Source organism: Ovis canadensis, chromosome 7 (genome assembly GCF_042477335.2).
Source record: "Ovis canadensis isolate MfBH-ARS-UI-01 breed Bighorn chromosome 7, ARS-UI_OviCan_v2, whole genome shotgun sequence".
NCBI classification, from domain to species: domain Eukaryota; kingdom Metazoa; phylum Chordata; class Mammalia; order Artiodactyla; family Bovidae; genus Ovis; species Ovis canadensis.
In genome coordinates, this window is record NC_091251.1 from 81240530 (window position 1) to 81260223 (window position 19694).

Consider the following 19694-nt stretch of genomic DNA (forward strand, 5'->3'; position numbering starts at 1 on the left):
TTAGGTCACTCAGTCGTGTCTGACTCTTTGCGACCCCATGGACTGCAGCAGGCCAGGCTTCCCTGTCCTTCACCATCTCCTGGAGTTTGCTCAAACTTATGTCCATTGAGTCGGTAATGCCATCCAACCACCGCGTCCTCTGACATCCCCTTCTCCTCCTGCCTTCTGTCTTTCCCAGCATCAGGGTCTCTTCTAATGAGTATTTTCCAGTAGTTACACTAAGAGAAAAATAATCACTGCCTTCAAGGAATCCTAATAATGTAATTGGAGAGAATGCTGCTGCTGCTAAGTCGCTTTAGTTGTGTCTGACTCTGTGCGACCCCATGGACAGCAGCCCACCAGGCTCCCCTGTCCCTGGGATTCTCCAGGCAAGAACACTGGAGTGGGTTGCCATTTCCTTCTCCAATGCATGAAAGTGAAAAGTGAAAGTGAAGTCGCTCAGTCATGTCTGACTCCCAGTGACCCCATGGACTGCAGCCTACCAGGCTCCTCCATTCATGGGATTTTCCAGGCAAGAGTACTGGAGTGGGGTGCCATTAATAGATACACATAAACACCTATGTACATAGTTATGTGTGTGCATACCCAGATAAATAACCATGCAAAGAGCATTTGGTAAGAATCAAATTCATGCAGTTGACTGGAATTCAGAGGAGAGAAGTGAACTGATCTTGGAGGGAAGAAGGTTGGCCTACACAGAGGGGAGAAAGGAATTCTTAACAGGGGTAAGAAGCTTAAGAAAGGTCTAAGTCTTAAATAATGATAGAGAATGCATACAACATTGTGCCTGAACTTCAGCAAACTGCAACTGGCTGAATTCAATTTCTGAGGCTCTTGGATGTACTGCTTTTAAAACAGATATGGTACTTTTCCATGGACAAGCTGGTGAGAGGCATTTCCAGACCCCATCTCACTGAAATGCCCTGAGACCAGTGTCCCAAGCATAGATGACAATATTACAAATGCAACCGCAGGGGAAAAGTTTGTTAAGTCCTTCTGGAGGAAGAAAAGAAAGATACAACTTAACTCACATAACCTTTACTCTCTCTGTGCCTGCGCCATTGTAAACAGACCATATATATATGTTATATACTGTATATTATTATAATTCTTACAACAGGCACCTTGTTAGTAGTTCCATTTACGGAGGCACAGAGAGGTGAAGTTACTTGCCTGCGCAGCTAGTCTTGGCAGGAAAGGGGATTCAAATTCAGGCAATCCGGTTTCAGAGCTCCTGTGCTTGCAGACTAAATAACAACAATAAAAAACTCTTAACAAAAAAACCCAAAGCGCGCACGCGCACGCGCACCCCCTAAGCCCGGAGCTTGTAGAATTGATGCAACCGCTGGCTGTACAGCGACATCCTCCTGCCTAATTTTAAACGCCTTCCATGAAAAGATTAAAACAAACAGCAACAAAACCAAGAGTTCAACAGTTTTCGGACAACGCTGCACTGTGCCTTGTAGAGCTTGCCTTTACAACTTGGAGTCACAAAAGCCAACTCCAAGAAAAAGTCTTTGAATACACTCGCAGTACCTTACTTGGTAAGGTGGAAGAAACCTAAACCAGCCTGAGTGGATGCGAACAGTGGACGTGTGGGGAAAGGGTTAACATGGTGGGCTGCAACTCGGTCGAGTTTCAGAAAGTTCTCTGGGGAGCCCAACTGCTGCGTCCCTTGGCGGACCCTGCCAGCGAAGCCGGCTGTAACAGGATGCTGGGGCTCGGGGTGCTCGCCCCTGGCTTTGTGCGATTGTAAAGAACCAATAAGAAGCGAGGCAAAAACTGGGTGCCGTAAACCCGAAAAGGGGACGAGGAGGCCCGCGGGGAAGAGCGGGGGAGGAGAGAGGGAGGAGCGGGGAGGGCCGGGCGAGCAGGAGGCCGGCGCCGAGCGCGAGCGGCGCCCCTGACACTAGAGGGGGAAGCCGAGGGGGAGCGGGCCTCGCAGCCGAGGGGCCGACGCGGGGAGGGGGTTCGCCTGGCCGCCGCGCGTGACGTAGCGCCGGGCAGGGCGTTATCAGCTGCGGGGCCGCGGCGAGGGACGCGCGGCGACAGCGGACGGCGCCGCCCGGGGCCCGGACGGCTGCAGCCTGGGGCCGCGCGCGGGTCCTGAGCGCTCCGGGTCCCCGCCCCCGCCGCCGCGCCCTGCCACCGGGAGGCATGAGCCCGAGGCCGCAGCCCTAGCGCCCGCTCCTCCTCCCGGGCGGCCCGGCTGCGGGGACGGGTGCGAGCGGCCGGGTTGGGGGCCATGAAGCCGAGTCCGACTGGGACGGCTAAGGAGCAGGAGCCGCCGGCGCCGGCCCGGGGAGAGCAGCGCACGGCGGAGCCTGAGGGGCGCTGGCGGGAGAAGGGCGAGGCGGACACGGAGCGGCAGCGCACCCGCGAGCGGCAGGAGGCCACGCTGGCCGGGCTGGCGGAGCTGGAGTACCTGCGCCAGCGCCAGGAGCTGCTGGTCCGGGGCGCCCTGCGCGGCACGGGGGGCGCGGGGGCCGCTGCAGCCCGCGCTGGGGAGCTGCCGGGGGAGGCGGCGCAGCGCAACCGCCTGGAGGAGAAGTTCTTGGAGGAGAACATCTTGCTGCTGCGGAAGCAATTGGTAGGTCGTGCCCGGAGGTAGGGGCACGGTTGTCCCTGCAGACGGGCCGGGGGTCGGGCAGGTGGTCCGTGGTGGGTGCCTCTAGCTAGGAGCAACCCTCTGGCTTCCCGGGACCCCCGCCCGGCCCTTCCCTGATCTGGGTTCCTGCGGGTCCCCGGGGGCGCGTGGGTTGCCGACGCCCACGCGATCCCGGCGTGTGCCCGCTTTGTGTCAGGTGAGAGGCCGGAGACCCCGCGCGGACTGCCCGGGCGAGGGTGGCCGCTCTCTCTTCTAGCCCTGCCTTCGGGATTCTTGGAGTCTTGTGGTCGGAACCTCCAATCGCTCTAGTTAGACGAATGCCTGCCCTCTCCCCGAAGGTTTGCAAAGCCTCCTTTAAAATAGCATTTCTTTGGAGGGCTTCTTGGCTTCAGGTCCTCCCGCCGAGAGGGGACAAAAGCCGAGGAGGGGACTTTTGGGGCGCGATTGACTGTCCAGTGCCTAATTTTACTATTACACGGAAGCGGCCGCGGGGAGCCCTGCCTGCCCCCTCCCTGGGCTCCCCCCCTCCAGCCTGCCAGCTTTTGCCTACTCTGCTGCTTAATTTCAGATAGAAGCCCTTTGTATAAGGCGGCTAAAACAGATGCACATGATGGAAATTTGGCTGGAGAAAGTGCCCCCTCCTCTCATACGTACTGCTCGTTGTGACTTGAGGTGGAGGTGGGCGGAAGGGAAAACCTCCTCTCAGGGAGCATTTATCTTATTGGATTTGTGTCAGCATCTCAGACATTCTCTGCCGTCTTCATTAACGAGGAAGAAAAAGAACTTTGACGCTTAATGTATTGATGAAACGCTTTGACCCACCCTCAGAGAAATGGCGGCAGCTTTGTTTCCATGACCTCAAAAATTTAGTTTTGAAAACAGAAAAAAAAAAAATCCTTATCTGACCATGTGATACTATCTGAAACTAGACACATACTAGATAATGTCTCTCCTGCTAACAGAGTGATGCCTTGTGGTTGTCAAGGGTTTTCTTGTATTATCTTTTCTTCAGATAATTTGTCTCTCTTTTTGAGCATCAAAGTGATTTTACTTGTTGGGTTCATTTTTTCCTGAAGAAACTCGTTCTAACAACAAGCATGTTATGTGTCCAAGCTTTTTAAGTTCAAGGACAGACAGGAGGAAGAGACACTCATATGCATCTGTTCTGTAAGGCTGTGTGGAAGCAGTGGTTTGTGCAATACCTCAGGTTTGGCATTTTGCTGTGGTTTTTGGTAGCAGACTGATTTGAGTCAATTGTTGCTGGTTGTGCCTGGTCATTGACATTCTGTGCATTGTCTTATACAATAGCACCTTCTTGTCTTCATGAATCTCACAATTGTGAGTGGCACATTCCTGTTGTTCCCTGGAGAGGAGCAAGACAGCATGTCAGGAGAATTCCCGTCCAGTCAGTGTTTGTGGTACTATTTTCATTTGTAGACTTGGCATTTGTGATTTGAACCAGATGCCTTTGAGTTTTCTTTTTTTTTTTTTTTTTCCTTCCCAGCAATAGGAAGCACTAGGTGGCGGTGTGACTTAGCACTACAGTCTGTCACCTTTGGAAACCCGAGTTGAGTTCAAATCTTGATGGACCTTCCCTTGAGGGTTTTGGATTCTGCCAGCTCACATTATGCTTGGCACTGGCTATTAGTATTAGTTTCTCACTTTCAAAGGCCCTAAGACTGATTAAACCCCACAAAGTGACTAATAGAAATCAAAACTCTGCAGGACATTTGGCCAGAAAATCTCACCTAAGAAAGATTATAGTGTAGTGTAGGAAATCTGTTACACTCTGACTTCAAATTAAAGAGTCTACTGTGAAGTACTGTTTTGTAATAAATTGGCTGTACACAGAGGTTTTTTTTAAAAAAAAAATCTCAGTGGGTTTTTCATATCCCTACCTATAAAAAGTAAGTTTGTATATAGATTAGCTGAAACAAAAAGCAAGTCTTGTTTTTATGAAGAAACTTTATATCACTGCAAAATGTGAGAAAGTGGAATTAAACAGGACATATTCTTGAAGTTTTTCTTTACTTCAGGTCATCCAGTAAAGTTTTGGTTTTGGAAAATTTAGGGAACTCTTTAGATGGTAATTTGAATACTTAGAGCCAACTTTTTTTTTTTTTTTTTCCTTTCTCTGTTTCTTCCTCATCAGAATTGTTTGAGGAGAAGAGACGCTGGTTTGTTGAACCAGTTGCAGGAACTCGACAAGCAGATAAGTGACTTGAGGCTGGATGTGGAAAAGACATCTGAAGAGCGCCTGGAGACAGACAGCCGCCCCAGCTCAGGTGAGTGTGGGGGCACGAGGAGAAATTCTGCTGCCATGAGTTCTATCTCAGCCACCTGTGCTTTGCATTCTCAGACCTGCAAAGGACAATGGAGTTTGTTTCTGGTTCAGAGAGTCTACAGCAAAACAAAACAAGAAAAGTCTGTTATTCAGTTGCATGACAGGGAAACAAAATCAGGCAATAAATTTATTGAAATATAGTTGATTTACAGCATTGTGTTAATTTCTGCTGTACAACAAGTGATTCAGTTATTTGTATATATATTCTTATCTATTATGGTTTATCACAGGATATAGTTTCCTGTAGTGTACAGTAGGATCTTGTTGTTTATCCATTTTCTTTTAATTGATTTTTAATTGGGAGAAAACTGCCATCCATTTTCTATGTAATGATTTGTATCAGCCAATGCCAGACTCCCAATCTATCCCTGCCCACCATTCCCCAGCAACCACAAGTCTGTTCTTTTATGTCTGTGAGTCTATTTCTGTTTCATAGATGAGTTTATTAGACAACACAATTTTTAATAATGAGACTCATCTGACTGAAGTCCCCTGAGTCTAAAAATAAAAGCTTCTATGCAAATTTCTGGAAGCGTGATCCTCCTTTGAAACTTGAGAAAGTCAGAACAGGGCTAGAAAATTAGTCACACTTCAACTTCCTGAGACCACTTCAAAAGTTTTCTTTTTTCCTTTTAAACCATTTGGCTCCTTACATAGATTTGTTTTTCTCTTCAGGTTATTTTTTCTGAAATGTTTGTGAAAAAGTTGACACTCTGACAGATCTGAAGTCTCTTTCCTTGCCCATCTTTAAAGGTGGGGTCAAGGAGGAAGGTCAGTTTGAGAGTGAGAGTACTCTCAACTTTGAAACGTACTTGTAGTTATGGGCTCTTTGCTTTATTCTGAGGATTGCTGGAAACGAAACCCTAAAGTCAAGACACTGTATCTCATGAACCAAAATTGCTATCCCTCCCTCCATATTCTCTCTTTTCTCTCTTTTGTACATGATTACTCCTTTTCCTTTTAAGCACAAATGTGTGTCTTTGCTTGACATGATCTTAACCTTAAATGATGTTTTGATTTTTAGGGTTTTATGAACTGAGTGATGGGGCTTCAGGATCCCTGTCCAATTCCTCGAACTCGGTCTTCAGTGAGTGTTTATCCAGTTGTCATTCCAGCACCTGCTTCTGCAGCCCCTTGGAGGCAACCTTGACTATCTCAGATGGTTGCCCCAAATCTGCAGGTAAGACTTTTTAGAACTGACATTTAAAAAATTGATTTTCAATTGGAGGATAATTGCTTTACAGCATTGTCTTGGCTTCTGTCATACAACAATTTCAATCCTGCACAAACATACATATGTCCCCTCTCTCTTGAACCTACTCCCACTGCACACCACCCTAAGTTGCCACAGAGCACTGCATTGAGCTCCCTGTGTTATATAGAAATTTCCCGTTAGCTATCTGTTTTACATATGGTAATATACATGTTTCAATGCTATTCTCTCAATTGGTTCCACCCTTTCCTTCCCGCTGTATCCAAAGTGTGTTCTCTATATCTGCTTCTCTATTCCTGTCCTGCAAGTAGGTTCACTGGTACCATTTTTCTAGACTCCATATATATGCATTAGTATATGATATTTGTTTTTCTCTTTCTGACTTACTTTACTATATAACAGGCTCTAGGTTCATCTCGGAGAAGGCAATGGCACCCTACTCCAGTACTCTTGCCTGGAAAATCCCATGGATGGAGGAGCATGGTAGGCTGCAGTCCATGGGGTCACTAAGAGTCGGACACGACTGAGCGACTTCACTTTCACTTTTCATGCATTGGAGAAGGAAATGGCAACCCACTCCAGTGTTCTTGCCTGGAGAATCCCAGGGATGGGGGAGCCTGGTGGGCTGCCGTCTATGGGGTCACACAGAGTTGGACATGACTGAAGTGACTTAGCAGCAGCAGGTTCATCTACCTTCCTAGAACTGACTCGAATGAGTTCCTTTTTATGGCTGAGTGATTTTCCATTGTGTATAAGTACCACAACTTCTTCATCTACAGAATTGATAGACATTTTTAATTGGAAGGGGTCAAAGGTCCTTAAAAGTTGTCTGGCTTCAGCCCCTTCTACTGATAAAAAACAAAGGCAGAGAACTTCATCTGCATTTTGCCTTTAGTGCCATAGCTGCGTCTAGATCAAGATCACCACTATTCCCAGTCCTTTTTGGGTGTTACCTGGCTTTGTATCCTGATGGTAGCAAGATAGTTTATCTTTAGAAATTTTGTCCCAATATTATAGATCTTGAGCTCTGTTTCTGAATCATTGCTGTTAACTTGTTTGCATTTCCAAGATTACTTTAGATCTGCTTTCTTCTTCATCATTTAAAGTTAAGGCTTCCCTGGTAACTCAGTCGGTGAAGAATCCTCCTGCAGTGTAGGACACCGCCTGCAATGCAGGAGACCCAGGTTTGATTCCTGGGTCAGGAAGATCCCCTGGAGAAGGATATGGCAACCCACTCCAGTATTCTTGCCTGGGAGATCCCATGGACAGAGAAGCCTGGCAGGCTACAGTCCATGGGGTCATAGGAATCGGACATGACTAGTGGTTAGTGACTAAACCACCACCACCAAAGCTTACATCAAGTTAAATACATCTGTCAGCCTGCTTAAGAGCTGCTTGTCTCTTCTGATGGCAGTGGCCCCTCCGTGTTCTCCAGAATACCTTGCATGACGGCAGCTCAGCTCTCTCTTCTTTTAGCAGGTGAATGGGGTTAGATCCCCTCGACCATTTCCCCCATTTGGGGCTATTATTGCAGTGATGTCTAGAGAGAATCATGCCATTGTTGGTTCTGGAAGAGTTTCTCCATTTCCACTATGTGTCTCACACACTGCTGTATGCTCTGCATACATTTCTCTGCTTTGAATCCTCCACACAGTTCTGCAAGGTGCAAGTGTTGTCAGAAACTTATGTATCAGAAAATGGAGGCCCGGTGAGGTTAAGCTTGGTAAGTTGCTTAATACTATATATAGTGAGTAAGTGGCAGAGGCAGGGTTCAAGCTTAGGACTAGCTGCCAGATCCTTGTTTTTCCACCACACTAAGGGAATTCAGAAAGTGTTGTGTTCACCCTTCTCATCAAACTGGAGGAATTTGGTTTCACATGCCTTTTGTCAGAGGCTCCTGGTTTGCTGAATGGCAGAGTTGTTGCTGAAATTTGGGACATCTTCCTTAGTTCTGATTTAGTGTGATTCTCCAGAAGAGCAGAGAAAATACAGAGATTAGAGGAGGCGATAGGTTCTGGCACAGGTCACTATACCCTTGGTTTTATGTATTGTCCACTTAGGTATAGGCTGAATTTCTGAGGTCTAGGCAGTGCAAACATAACACCAAACAACTGAGGCTGCTAATCAGCTAGTGTCTCTGTAGTGTGCGTTGTTAGCAGCAATCATTTGGGGAAGTGCAGATCTGTGTTATTTAGAGTGTCTGGGTCTCAAGTTCATTGGTAATTGCTGCCTTTCATTCTGCAGATTTGGTTTCAGAGGGAAATTTTATAAACCCATTAAAGGTCCTTTGGTATAGGTTTTCCTTAAGGACGGACTCCTCTATCCCAAATGTCACATCTTCTCATAATTGAGACAGTTGGGTTGGTCTTTGGGGGCTGGGATGTCTGTCTTGTTCCTTAACTCTAGAAAAGAGGGAATAGGGATGAGAGGTGTCATGTAGGTAAATATGGCTTTCAGTAAGATAAGGATAGGCCTTGGGGTAGTGAGGAAGAATGAGCACAGATATTAGCTAGAGCGATTTCCCCTTCTTACAACAAACTGTTTATTGGGAGTGGAAGTGGAATTGGGGACATGACACATTTATTTTATAATAAAATTTTGTTTACAAATGAGTATCATTTCTGGGTCTAGACTGACCTGCCACCGAGACTGCTAATAATCATTGAAATTCACAGGGCTTTCCTTTAAACAATTAACATAGAATTTAGCACATAGTAGGTTTTCAGTATATGAGTGAATAAAGATAATTATAATGGAAAGCAAATTAAATAGGGACAAAAACTTTGATCTTCTGTAACTAAAATTCACTCAGAGGATTTGATATTTATAATATATACCAGGATAAGAGATCAGAATAATCTAATTAAGCAAGGAAGCTTGATTTCATTGTATTTTGGCATCTATGTTTTTGAGATGTGGAAATTTTATTCATTAGTACTACTCCTCAATCTTAAAGCCTCATCAAAAATTCCTTTATAAAATATTGTGCTTTATTTTTTAGTATCACTATTAAAAACATAAGGTGATTATTATTTAAATTTAATCTTGATTGAAATTAGTTTCCCTGACCTTTTAATTGACAGTTATATTCAAACACATGTCATTAAGAATTAGGTCTAAAAAAATATTCAAAATGAGGAGAAAGCCCATGAAAGTATAGTTTATCTCAAGTACTTAAAGGGAAACCAGGAATAGAACACAGAAGGGAAAGTGGCCCAGAGAAAGAATGGCTCAAAAAACGTTTATTTTTCCAGTTATAAAGGCAGTACATATGTGAAAGTGAAGTTGCTCAGTCATGTCTGACTCCTTGTGACCCCATGGACTGTAGCCTACCAGGCTCCTCAGACCATGGAATTTTCCAGGCAAGAGTACTGGAGTGGGTTGCCATTTCCTTCTCCAGCATACTTTTATTGAAAAGTTAGAAAATAGAAAAAGAAGAAAGTACCATTACTTTTCCCACCACTTTGAGATGCTACTATTAGCATCTTTGCATGCTTCATTTCAGACTTTTTTCTTTGACTATATCCAGTCTTAGTAAAATTATAAAATTATGATTTTCACTCCACTTTAAAGTGTTTCCCATATATTATTCAATAGTTTGAAAGCATTTTTAATGCCTGAATATTTTTCATTCAGTTATATCTTGTTAAAAAGTCCTTTGTTGGTTTTTTTTTTTCCTCGTCTAGTAGTATGAACTGTATGTGAAATAGTAGAGTAGCTTGTCTTGTATTTGTTGATTCTTTGTTATTCTCTCACTACCCCTGAATTTGTCTTCATAGAAACTGGCCTGATCAAGCTGGTGCTGACCAGTTCATTTCTTCAGAGTGTACCTTTAAATGTTTTTCAGATCTCATAGGATAGCTAGAATATAAAGAAGGCCATTGTGAAGACCAGGCCTCAAGGGCAGTTGACTGTTCCCTCTCCACACCACAATCTAATTTCCTTGCTGTCATTGCAGATGTGAATCCCAAGTACCAGTGCGATCTGGTGTCTAAAAATGGGAATGATGTGTATCGCTACCCGAGTCCACTTCATGCCGTGGCTGTGCAGAGCCCAATGTTCCTCCTTTGCCTGACTGGCAACCCCCTGAGGGAAGAGGAGCGGCTTGGTAACCATGCCAGCGACGTTTGTGCGGGATCTGAGCTGGACACCGTCAAGACAGACACTAACTTACCATCTCCAAGCAGTTTGTGGTCTGCTCCCCATCCTTCATCCAGCAAGAAGATGGATGGTTACATTCTGAGCCTAGTCCAGAAAAAAACCCACCCAGTAAGGACCAACAAACCGAGGACCAGTGTGAACGCTGACCCCACGAAGGGGCTTCTGAGGAATGGGAGTGTTTGTGTCAGAGTGACTGGGGGTGTCTCACAGGGCAACAGTGGGAACCTTAAGAATTCGAAACAGGTGCCTTTGCCCTCCGGAGGCATCCCTTCTTTGGACAATGGGGCCTTCTCCCCACCAAAACAGTGGTCAAAAGAATCAAAGCCAGAACCTCTGGAAAGCAAGAGGTTGCCCGCGCCTGAAGGCTGTTCTCCAGGCACTGCTACCGAACTTCAAGGTAAGCATCTGCCCAAAACCGCCAAGCCTGTCTCCCAGGAACATGCGAGGTGTCCCCCCGCTGGGACAGGGGAGTCCTCTAAGGAGAGCGGGCAGAACCCAGCTGCCTCTCCGAAAGAGAGCCCTGGGAGGGTCCTCGCACCGCTGCAAGAGAACAAAGTGGTCCAGCCACTGAAAAAGGTGCCACAGAAACACAGCCCGCAGGCAGGCACTCTGGCGCCCCCTCCCGCCGCCTCAGCCCTGCTGCCCCCAACTTTCCCGGCGGAAGAGCGGCCGGCCCTGGATTTCAGAAGCGAGGGCTCCTCTTCTCAGAGCCTGGAGGAAGGGCCCCTGGGGAAGGCGCCGGCCGTCCTGGCGCCGCCTCCGGGGGTCAGGCCTCCCCGGGGTGCGCGCCCCGCAGCCGCCCCGAGGGGCTCCGCTGTGAAGCACCGGGCGCCGGCTGTCCACGGGCCGGAAAGTGCTCTGCCCGCCGTGAGGGAGAAGGCCCGGGCGGCCAGCAAGAAGTGTCGGTTCCCCGACGACACGGATACAAATAAGAAACTGCGGCGAGCCCCGGCCAAGGCACGGCGGGGCGGGGGCGGCCAGCCGGACGCGGGGCTCCCCAGCCGGCCGCTGGGGGCGGGCCACCGCGCAGGGAGCCGGGCGCACGGCCACGGCCACGGCCGGGAGGCGGTGGTGGCCAAGCCCAAGCACAAGCGCACCGACCCGCGGCGGTGGAGGTCGGCCGCCGAGGTGTCGTACGAGGAGGCGCTGCGGCGCGCGCGGCGGGGCCGGCGGGAGCCCGCGGGGCTGTTCGCGGCCGGGCCTTATGCCAGCCCCTACGCGTACGCGGCCAGCGACTCCGAGTACTCGGCCGAGTGCGAGTCCCTGTTCCACTCCACCGTGCTGGACACCAGCGAGGATGAGCGCAGCAACTACACCACCAACTGCTTCGGCGACAGCGAGTCCAGCGTGAGCGAGGGCGACTTCGTGGGCGACAGCACGAGCACCAGCGACTCGGAGGAGAGCGGGGGCTTGATTTGGTCCCAGTTCGTGCAGACGCTCCCCCTGCAGCCGGTCCCTGCCCCCGACCTTCGCCACAACCCCACCAAAACCTTCGTCAAGATTAAGGCCTCACACAACCTCAAGAAGAAGATCCTCCGCTTTCGGTCTGGCTCTTTGAAACTGATGACGACCGTCTGAGGCACATCCTCCGTGTAGAGAGTGGGGCTTTCTAGCTCCCCACCAATCGGTGGTGTCTTCCTTTTTCGTGTGTAATAATTTCCCGGAGTGCTTTCCTTTGGTTAAGAGAAAACCGAGGTGAATTTTTGTCTCATCTTCGTCATGTATGGACACTAGTGCCTTTAATGGAAGGTAAAGAATGTTCTTTTTGCTGGTTAGAAGTGAATATTGCGTTTCTAATGGTGGTGACAGTGAGTGAATTTTGTGGTATCAGATGATTTTTCTTTGAAATGGTCTGAGCATCTGTGAAGGCACAGGTTTTAAGTGGATGAGACCTTTTGATCTGGAGGTCAGGTGGATGGCATTTGAGGACATGCATTTGCTTCCTTGGTTCTTTAGGGCAGCGTCGCCATGAGGGTTTTCCTGTTGGGGATATCACATACAGTTGTGTGAAGCAGATACAAGGGGCAGCCGTGGTTTTCTGTCATTTTTTATATATTCTGCTTTTCTCAGATGTAGCCCCATTCTGTTTTCTTCTCAGAACTGTTTGGTTTACTGGACTCAGAACTTGAAGACCACACCCTACATCCAGAAAAGTGATCTGGGTAGGGAGGCTGGTAATACCTTAAAAGGATTCGCTAAAACCTTTGCCACCCTTGGTGCCTAGGCCCTGGTTACAGTAACCCCTTCTTAGGGCCATTTACCCAACATTGATGCCTTTTTCCCTCCTCTCTAATTTACAGCAGATCCAACCATTCCTCCCTTGGAGACTTGCCTTTGTTATAACGTTTCTTCATTGGGTGCAGAGAAATTCACTCCTAATGAAATAACTCTTGGGTGCGACTCCAAGCTCAGAACTGCTCACAGAGCATTGTGCCATCTAAACATTAGCCCAAACATATTAGTGCAATCCAGTCCAGATTGGACCACTGACCCTGTCTTGGAAGGGCTTTTTTTAAAAAGAAATTTTTTTGGTAAACAGTATTGTGTAAAATTGCTTTTTTATACCAATATATGCATGTTTTATGCATGAGTAGTATTTGTTTTGATATTCCTGTTGATGTTAAATGACTGTATGATATAAACAGTACGTGTTTTTATATATCTTTGTGTAAATTTAATATAACACATTATATGCTGTAATAAACAATTTGTTTTCCTGCTGTTAAGTTTGTTATTTGGGTATAAAACCAGATGTTTACACCTATAAATCTTGTGCTGATTATTGTGGGATTTATATTAGGCCTATTCTAGCATTTGAAATATTTACAATAATTAAGGCAGATTTTAAGAGTATTTGAACGGATGGTACATAAACAAATGAGGACAAGCAATTCACTTGTTGAAAATGGTTAAGGTGCTTTAAAATTGAAGGTACGTTTAATAGAGTTCTTCTAAGGAAAATATTTCTGTGAAAACCTCCTCTCGCCCCCAACTTCTAAGTATGAAAAATTTTCAACATGGAAAAGTTGAAAGGATAGTACAATAAACACCTGTGTAGCCACCACCTAGATTCAACAATTGTTAACATTTTGCCATGCATGATTTAACACTCTATATAAATATATTAGATTAAACCATATTGCTGGTTTTGTGGGTTGAAGATAGATTTTGGTAATCTTCCCTCTCCCTTCTACACTACTACATTATTTTAGAGTAAATTTCAGGCATCATGATGTTTCATTTACAAAAACCAGGTATTTCCTAAGAACAAGGCAATTCTCCTATATAACCACAACACCATGATCACACCTAATGAAAACTGACAATAATTCTTAATATGAAATGTTTAATCTCTATTCAATAATTTTCCAGTTTGTTTCAAGATTTTTAAATAGCAGCTTCACTGCTCCCTCCAACCAGGATTCAGTCAGTTATACTCTGCATTTGGTTATAGATCCCTAGTCCTAGAATTTGTTGTTGTTCAGTTGCTCAGTCATGTCTGACTCTTTGCAGCTCCATGGACTGCAGAACACCAGGCTTCCTGGTCCTTCATCTCCTGGAGTTTCCTCAAACTCATGTCAATTGAGTCAGTGGTGCCATCCAACCATCTCGTCCTCTGTTGTCCCTTCTCCTCCTGCCTTCAGTCTTTCCCAGCGTCAGGGTCTTAATCTTAGAATAGCCTCTCCATATTTTTTTACAATGACATTTGGTTGTTTAAGTCAGCACAGATGTCTTGTAGAAGAACTCCATTCTGGATTTGGTTGTTTCTTTATGTTGGTTTTTTTAAAAAACATCTTCTAGTCCCTCTATTTCCTGTAAACTGTGAGGGCTTGATTGGATTCGGGTTAAACATTCTTGGAAAGAAAATTTCACTAGTGACCTTGCGTACTTTTATTGCTTCACATCAAGAAACAGAATATTAGGTTACCTACTATTACTGAATTTAAGAGTGATCTCTCGGTCAAGTTAGTGAGCAGAGCCTTCTCCACTGTAAAGGTTTTGTTTTTCCTCTTTGCAGATGGTTAGTATTTGTGAGTGATTCTTTGGCACAGTGTGGATATCCTATTCTTCATAACTTTTGACTTAATGGCTTGAGTTTACTTTGCTGATCCTTGCCTGAATCAGTTATTGCCTTGGGGATGCAACATGGTGGTTTTCTAAATATCTTTCCTTCTACTTTTATTGGGTGACATTATACAAAAAGGAGCTTTCCTTATTGTTTCCCTTTGTCTCTTTAAATGATCATGGTGAATTCGTGGATTTTTACTCATTTAATACTTTATAATCACTTATGTGTATTGTTCTTTTTGATGCTCAACATGTCCCAAATTTGGCCAGTGAGAGGATACATGTCATTAAAAGGAGACTGTGGAGTCAGCTCAGTCTCATTCATATATTTATTATGAAATTGTACTCTTTTAAAATGATTTTTCAGATGCTAAATTTCAATGTAACAAAAATCTGGTAACTATCCATTTTTTTTATTCTGTCTTGGAAATGATCTCTTTTTCTGTATTTCTCTCTTATCTCTAAGAAGGCTTTTAACTTTGGAACTATAGCAAATTATTTCTCTGAGGCTTATAATGATAAGGCTTTATTATTTTTTTTCCCAACAAGACTTCTTTTCTTAACAAGACACCTCAGACAATTTTTGAAAATGTAGAGTTGCTAGTCTTTTCATATTTGTATGTTTTTACATGTAGTCATTCTTCTTTGACTAGAATTTCTTTGGTTGCCTGATTAAATCTAAGCCAAGGACAAACAAGCAGATGATCTGACCATCTTTTCTAATGCTGTGTGTGATCAATCTCTTTGGGGGCAAGTTATAAAGTTTATTGTGTAAGGCAACTGTGACCTGCAGTCAGTTCTTGAATCATGTACAGGTTGTTCTCAATAAGCACAGAAGGGGGACTCTTTCTAAAAACCAGCTTCTGAATAATTACATTTTAGGTGACAGAAGACCAAAGAAAGAGAAGTGAGGAAAACAGGATTTTCAAAGAACCTTGGGTTTGTCTGCCTCTGTCTGTTGCTTGACTTGCCTGTAGCTAACAGTTATACTACTAGAAAACTGGAAAATTGGATTTTGTCCATTATTTTCCATGACAAATATACCTGCTTTTGTTAATTCAAACAAAATAACTCTTTAAAATATTTTTTCTTTATTTAAATAAATTACAAATTCTCATTGTCAGAAAGAAAAACTGTCAGTTTATATACAGATGTGTGCACTCTTAATCTTCCTCAAATCCTACCCTTTAATAATGTTGGTGTATATATTTCCATACTGTGTTATGTGTACAAACAAATATATTATTGCTATATTTTTTCTTCAAAACCAAGTCCCAGTCTATATTTATCATTCTGTAACTTACTTCTTTCATTTCGTGAATATAATTCTCTGCTTATAATGGGGTTCCAAGTATTTCCTCACTGAAGAAAAAGGCACCAGATTTTATGGGGCTGTTTATTTGCCCTACTTAGAAAATTTCTAATATTTAGCAATAAAAGTGTTACCCAAGTGCTGTACACTTGCAGACCTACTGCCTTTTTAGTTTTCTCCTGTGTTGTTGTTGTTCAGTGTCTGACTCTTTGCAGCCTCCTGGACTGCAGCACGCCAGGCTTCCCTGACCTTCGCTATCTCCCAGAATTCGCTCAGATTCATGTCCATTGAGTCGATGATGCCATCCAACCATCTCATCCTCTGTCACCCCCTTCTCATGTCCTCAATCTTTCGAATCATCAAGATCTTTTCCAATGAGTTGGCTCTTCGCATCAGGTGGCCAAAGTATTGGAGCTTCAGCTTCAGCATCAGTCCTTCCAATGAATATTCAGGGTTGATTTCCTTTAGAATTGACTGGTTTGATCTCCTTGCTGTCCAAAGGACTCTCAAGAGTCTTCTCCAGCACCACAGTTTGAAAACATCAATTCTTTGTCATTCAGCCTTCTTTATGGTCCAACTCTCACATCCATACCTGACTATGGATGTGACTATTAGAAGAACCATAGCTTTCACCATACAGACCTTTGTTGGCAAAGTGATGTCTCTGCTTTTCAATATGCTGTCCAGGTTTGTCATAGCTTTTCTTCCAAGGAGCAAGCATCTTTTAATTTCATGGCTGCAGTCACCTTCCTCAGTGATTTTGGAGCCCAAGAAAATAAAGTCTGTTACTGTTTCCATTGTTTTCCCCATTTATTTGCCATGAAGTGAAGGGACTGGGTGCCATGCTCTTCGTTTTCTGAATGTTGTGTTTTAAGCCACCCTTTTCACTCTCCTCTTTCACTTTCATCAAGAGGCTCTTTAGTTCCTCTTTGCTTTCTGCCATAAGGGTGGTGTCATCTGCATGTCTGAGGTTATTGATATTTCTCCTGGGAATCTTGATTCCAGCTTGTGCTTCATCCAGCCTGGCATTTTATTCGCTGTATTTTATTATTTTTTACTGTGAGGTCACTTTATTATTTTTTACTGTGGGCTATAATTGGGGGAAATCTTGTGAGGCTTGATTAAGGATTTTGCCATACCGAGGAGCTTTTGTCTTTTTTTCTCCTAGGTGCCTTAGGGATATATCCATGCTGGACCACTTTTAAGTTCATTTCTCTGTGTTGGGGTTACCTGCCCACAGAGGTAGTACAAGTTCAAATCCTAAACCCACATGGAAGTACGCTGGTTACATGTTCTCAGAGGAGACATTTCCCATGGCAGAAGAGCTTCCTTATTTTCGTCCTGGGCCAGGAAGTGAAATTTTTTCTTGGACCAACCCTTCACTGAGGGTGTATCCCTTGTGTGCCTGTAGAAATATGAAGAGGGCTCAGTCCCAAATGCTACAAGTCCTTGTCCTCATGTGCCTTGCTTCAGGGACCAGAAACTTCTCCCTCTACTCTCCAAAGGTAGACCGAACTTGGGTGCATTTATAGTTAAGTCAACACACACCTATGAGGATGTTTGTTAATAGTTTACCCATCATTTCTAAGTGTTTTACAGTGAAATGATTAGGTTATCTAGCTCATCAAAGGGCTGGAAATAAAATCCATAGAGGTACCCATTCATTGCCTTTGCCAATAAGTTGCATTCTCATTTCCTTCTCTCATTTTGGTACATTATTATCAAGGTACAACTGAAGTATGCACATATTTGAACTTTACAATTTGATCAATTTTGACATACTTTTATAATTATGTAATCACCACAATCAAAACAATGAACACTTCCATCATTCTCAAAAGTTTCCTTGAAATCTTTGTGTCCTGTCTCTCTCTCTCCCTCCACCCCTTTCCCCAGAAAAAAAAAAAAAAAAAAGCACTGATCTGCTTTCTGTCACTATAAAATACTTTGTGTTGTCTAGAATTCTGTATAAATGGAGTTAAACAGTGTGTACCCTCTTTTGGCTGAATTTTTCATTCTTCATAATGCTTTTTAGGTTTATGTATATTTCTTCATGTCTCAATAGTTCTTTTCTGCTTTATTGCTGAGTTGTATTCTTCTATACAGATAAATAATGATTTGTTTATCCCGTTTACTTGTTGATGGACATTTGGGTTATTTCCAGTTTGGGGATATTATAAATAAATCTGTGAAGAACGTTCATGTACAGGTCTTTGTGTGGACAGGTGTCTTTGTTTCCTTTGGGTAAATGAAATGCGTTGGTCTTATGGTAGGAGAATGTTTTAGAAATTGCAAATATATATTCCAAATGAGTTGTACTATTTTACATTCTTACAAGTGACATTATATAATGAGAGTTTCAGTTGCTTCATATCCTTACTATCATTTGGCGGGCTCAGTCTTTTTAGTTTTAGCCAACTTGATGGATGTGTTCAGTTCAGTTCAGTTCAGCTGCTCAGTCGTGTCCGACTCTTTGCGACCCCATGAATCGCAGCACGCCAGGCCTCCCTGTCCATCACCAGCTCCCGGAGTTCACTCAGATGTGTAGTGGTATCCTATTGTGGCCTTAATTTGAACTTCCTTGATGACTAAGAATGTTGCACACCTTTTAATGTGTTTATTGGCCGTCTACCTATCTTCTTTGATGAAGTATCTGTTCACGTAGTTTGTCTATGGGTTGTTGGGCTTCTCATTAATACATTGTGAGAGGTTTTCTTTTTTAAAAGTTTAATATAAAAGTCCTCTGATGAGTATTGTGAGTATTTTCTCATAGTCCATGGCTTGCCTTTTCACTTTAATGGTGTCTTATGAGGAACAGACATCTTTAATTTTAATTAAGTCCAGCTTTTTATTTTTTCTTTTATGGTTTGTGATTTTGGCATCCCATCTAAGAAATGTTTTCCTAATCCAAGTTTGTGAAGATCTCCTATGCTTTCTTCTAGAAATATTATGGTTTTAGGTTTACATGTAGGTCAAATGACATATTCTGAGTTAATTTTGGGGATATGATGGAAGGTAAGGACAGATGTTCAATTTTCCAAACAGATATTCATTCAGTCTAGTGCTATTCATTGAAATGACTTTCCCTTCTGACTTGGCACCTTTGTTAAAAAAATTGAAATATATATATGTAGATGTCTGGATTCTATTCTGTTTCATTTACCTATATGTCTGTTTTTTCAACAGTATCAACTGCTTTATAGAAATTACTGAAATCAGGTAGGGCAAGTCCTTTCAACTTTGCTTTCTCATTTTCATTCTTTTAAAATCCTTTGATTATGCTTGATCCTTTTCATTATTATTTAAATTTTATGATCAGCTTATCAATTTCTACAAAATAAAACCCTGCCAAAATTTTTATTGGTATCACATGGAGTGTAGTTCATCATAGATGTATTACCATCTTAAAAATAGCCTTTTCATCCATAAGTTTGCAATATTTATCCATTTATTTAGGTCTTTTTAATTTTCTGAAGCAATGTTTTATAGTTTTTAGTGTAAAGGTTTTAGTCATCTGTTGTTAGATTAATTCTATGCATTCTATGATTTTTGGTGATACTGTAAATAGAAGTGTGAAAATTTATTTTCTAATTGCTAGTGATATATAGATATAAGAATACAATTGATATTCTATATTGACCATAAGGGCTTCCCAGCTGGCACAGTGGAAAAAGTGCCTGCCAATGCAGGAGATACAAGAGATGCTGGTTCAATCCCTGGGTTGGGAAGATCCCCTGGAGAAGGAAATGGCAACCCACTTCAGTATTCTTGCCTGGAAAATTCCATGGACAGAGGAGCCTGGCAGGCTGCAGTCCCGTGGGGTTGCAAAGAGTCAGACATGACTGAGCACAATAACAACAATAACATTATTGACCTTAAACCCTGCTAAATTCATTTATTAGGTTTAGTAATTGCTCTGTAGAATTCCAATTCTAGACTTTTTGATATTGTCCTAAAGATCTGGAGTGTTGGAGAAGACTCTTGAGAG

At 43.7% G+C, this 19694-nt stretch overlaps 1 protein-coding gene across 1 annotated transcript; it reads left to right on the forward strand.

Annotated features, from left to right (window-relative positions):
* Positions 1-1767: 1767 nt before the first annotated feature.
* DACT1 (dishevelled binding antagonist of beta catenin 1) lies at positions 1768-13046 on the forward strand. The gene is made up of 4 exons (XM_069596727.1): positions 1768-2590; positions 4761-4893; positions 5977-6132; positions 10124-13046. Exons 1-4 carry the CDS (start codon positions 2246-2248, stop codon positions 11902-11904), a joined length of 2415 nt encoding a protein of 804 aa, XP_069452828.1. The 5' UTR covers positions 1768-2245; the 3' UTR covers positions 11905-13046.
* Positions 13047-19694: the final 6648 nt, after the last annotated feature.

Excerpts from the sequence above, each read along its gene's own strand:
- DACT1 (XM_069596727.1), top strand. The coding sequence starts at position 2,246 with ATGAAGCCGAGTCCGACTGGGACGGCTAAGGAGCAGGAGCCGCCGGCG. Across the intron at positions 4,894-5,976 it reads AGACAGCCGCCCCAGCTCAG|GGTTTTATGAACTGAGTGAT; the intron begins GTGAGTGTGGGG and ends TTTGATTTTTAG. Across the intron at positions 6,133-10,123 it reads TGGTTGCCCCAAATCTGCAG|ATGTGAATCCCAAGTACCAG; the intron begins GTAAGACTTTTT and ends CTGTCATTGCAG.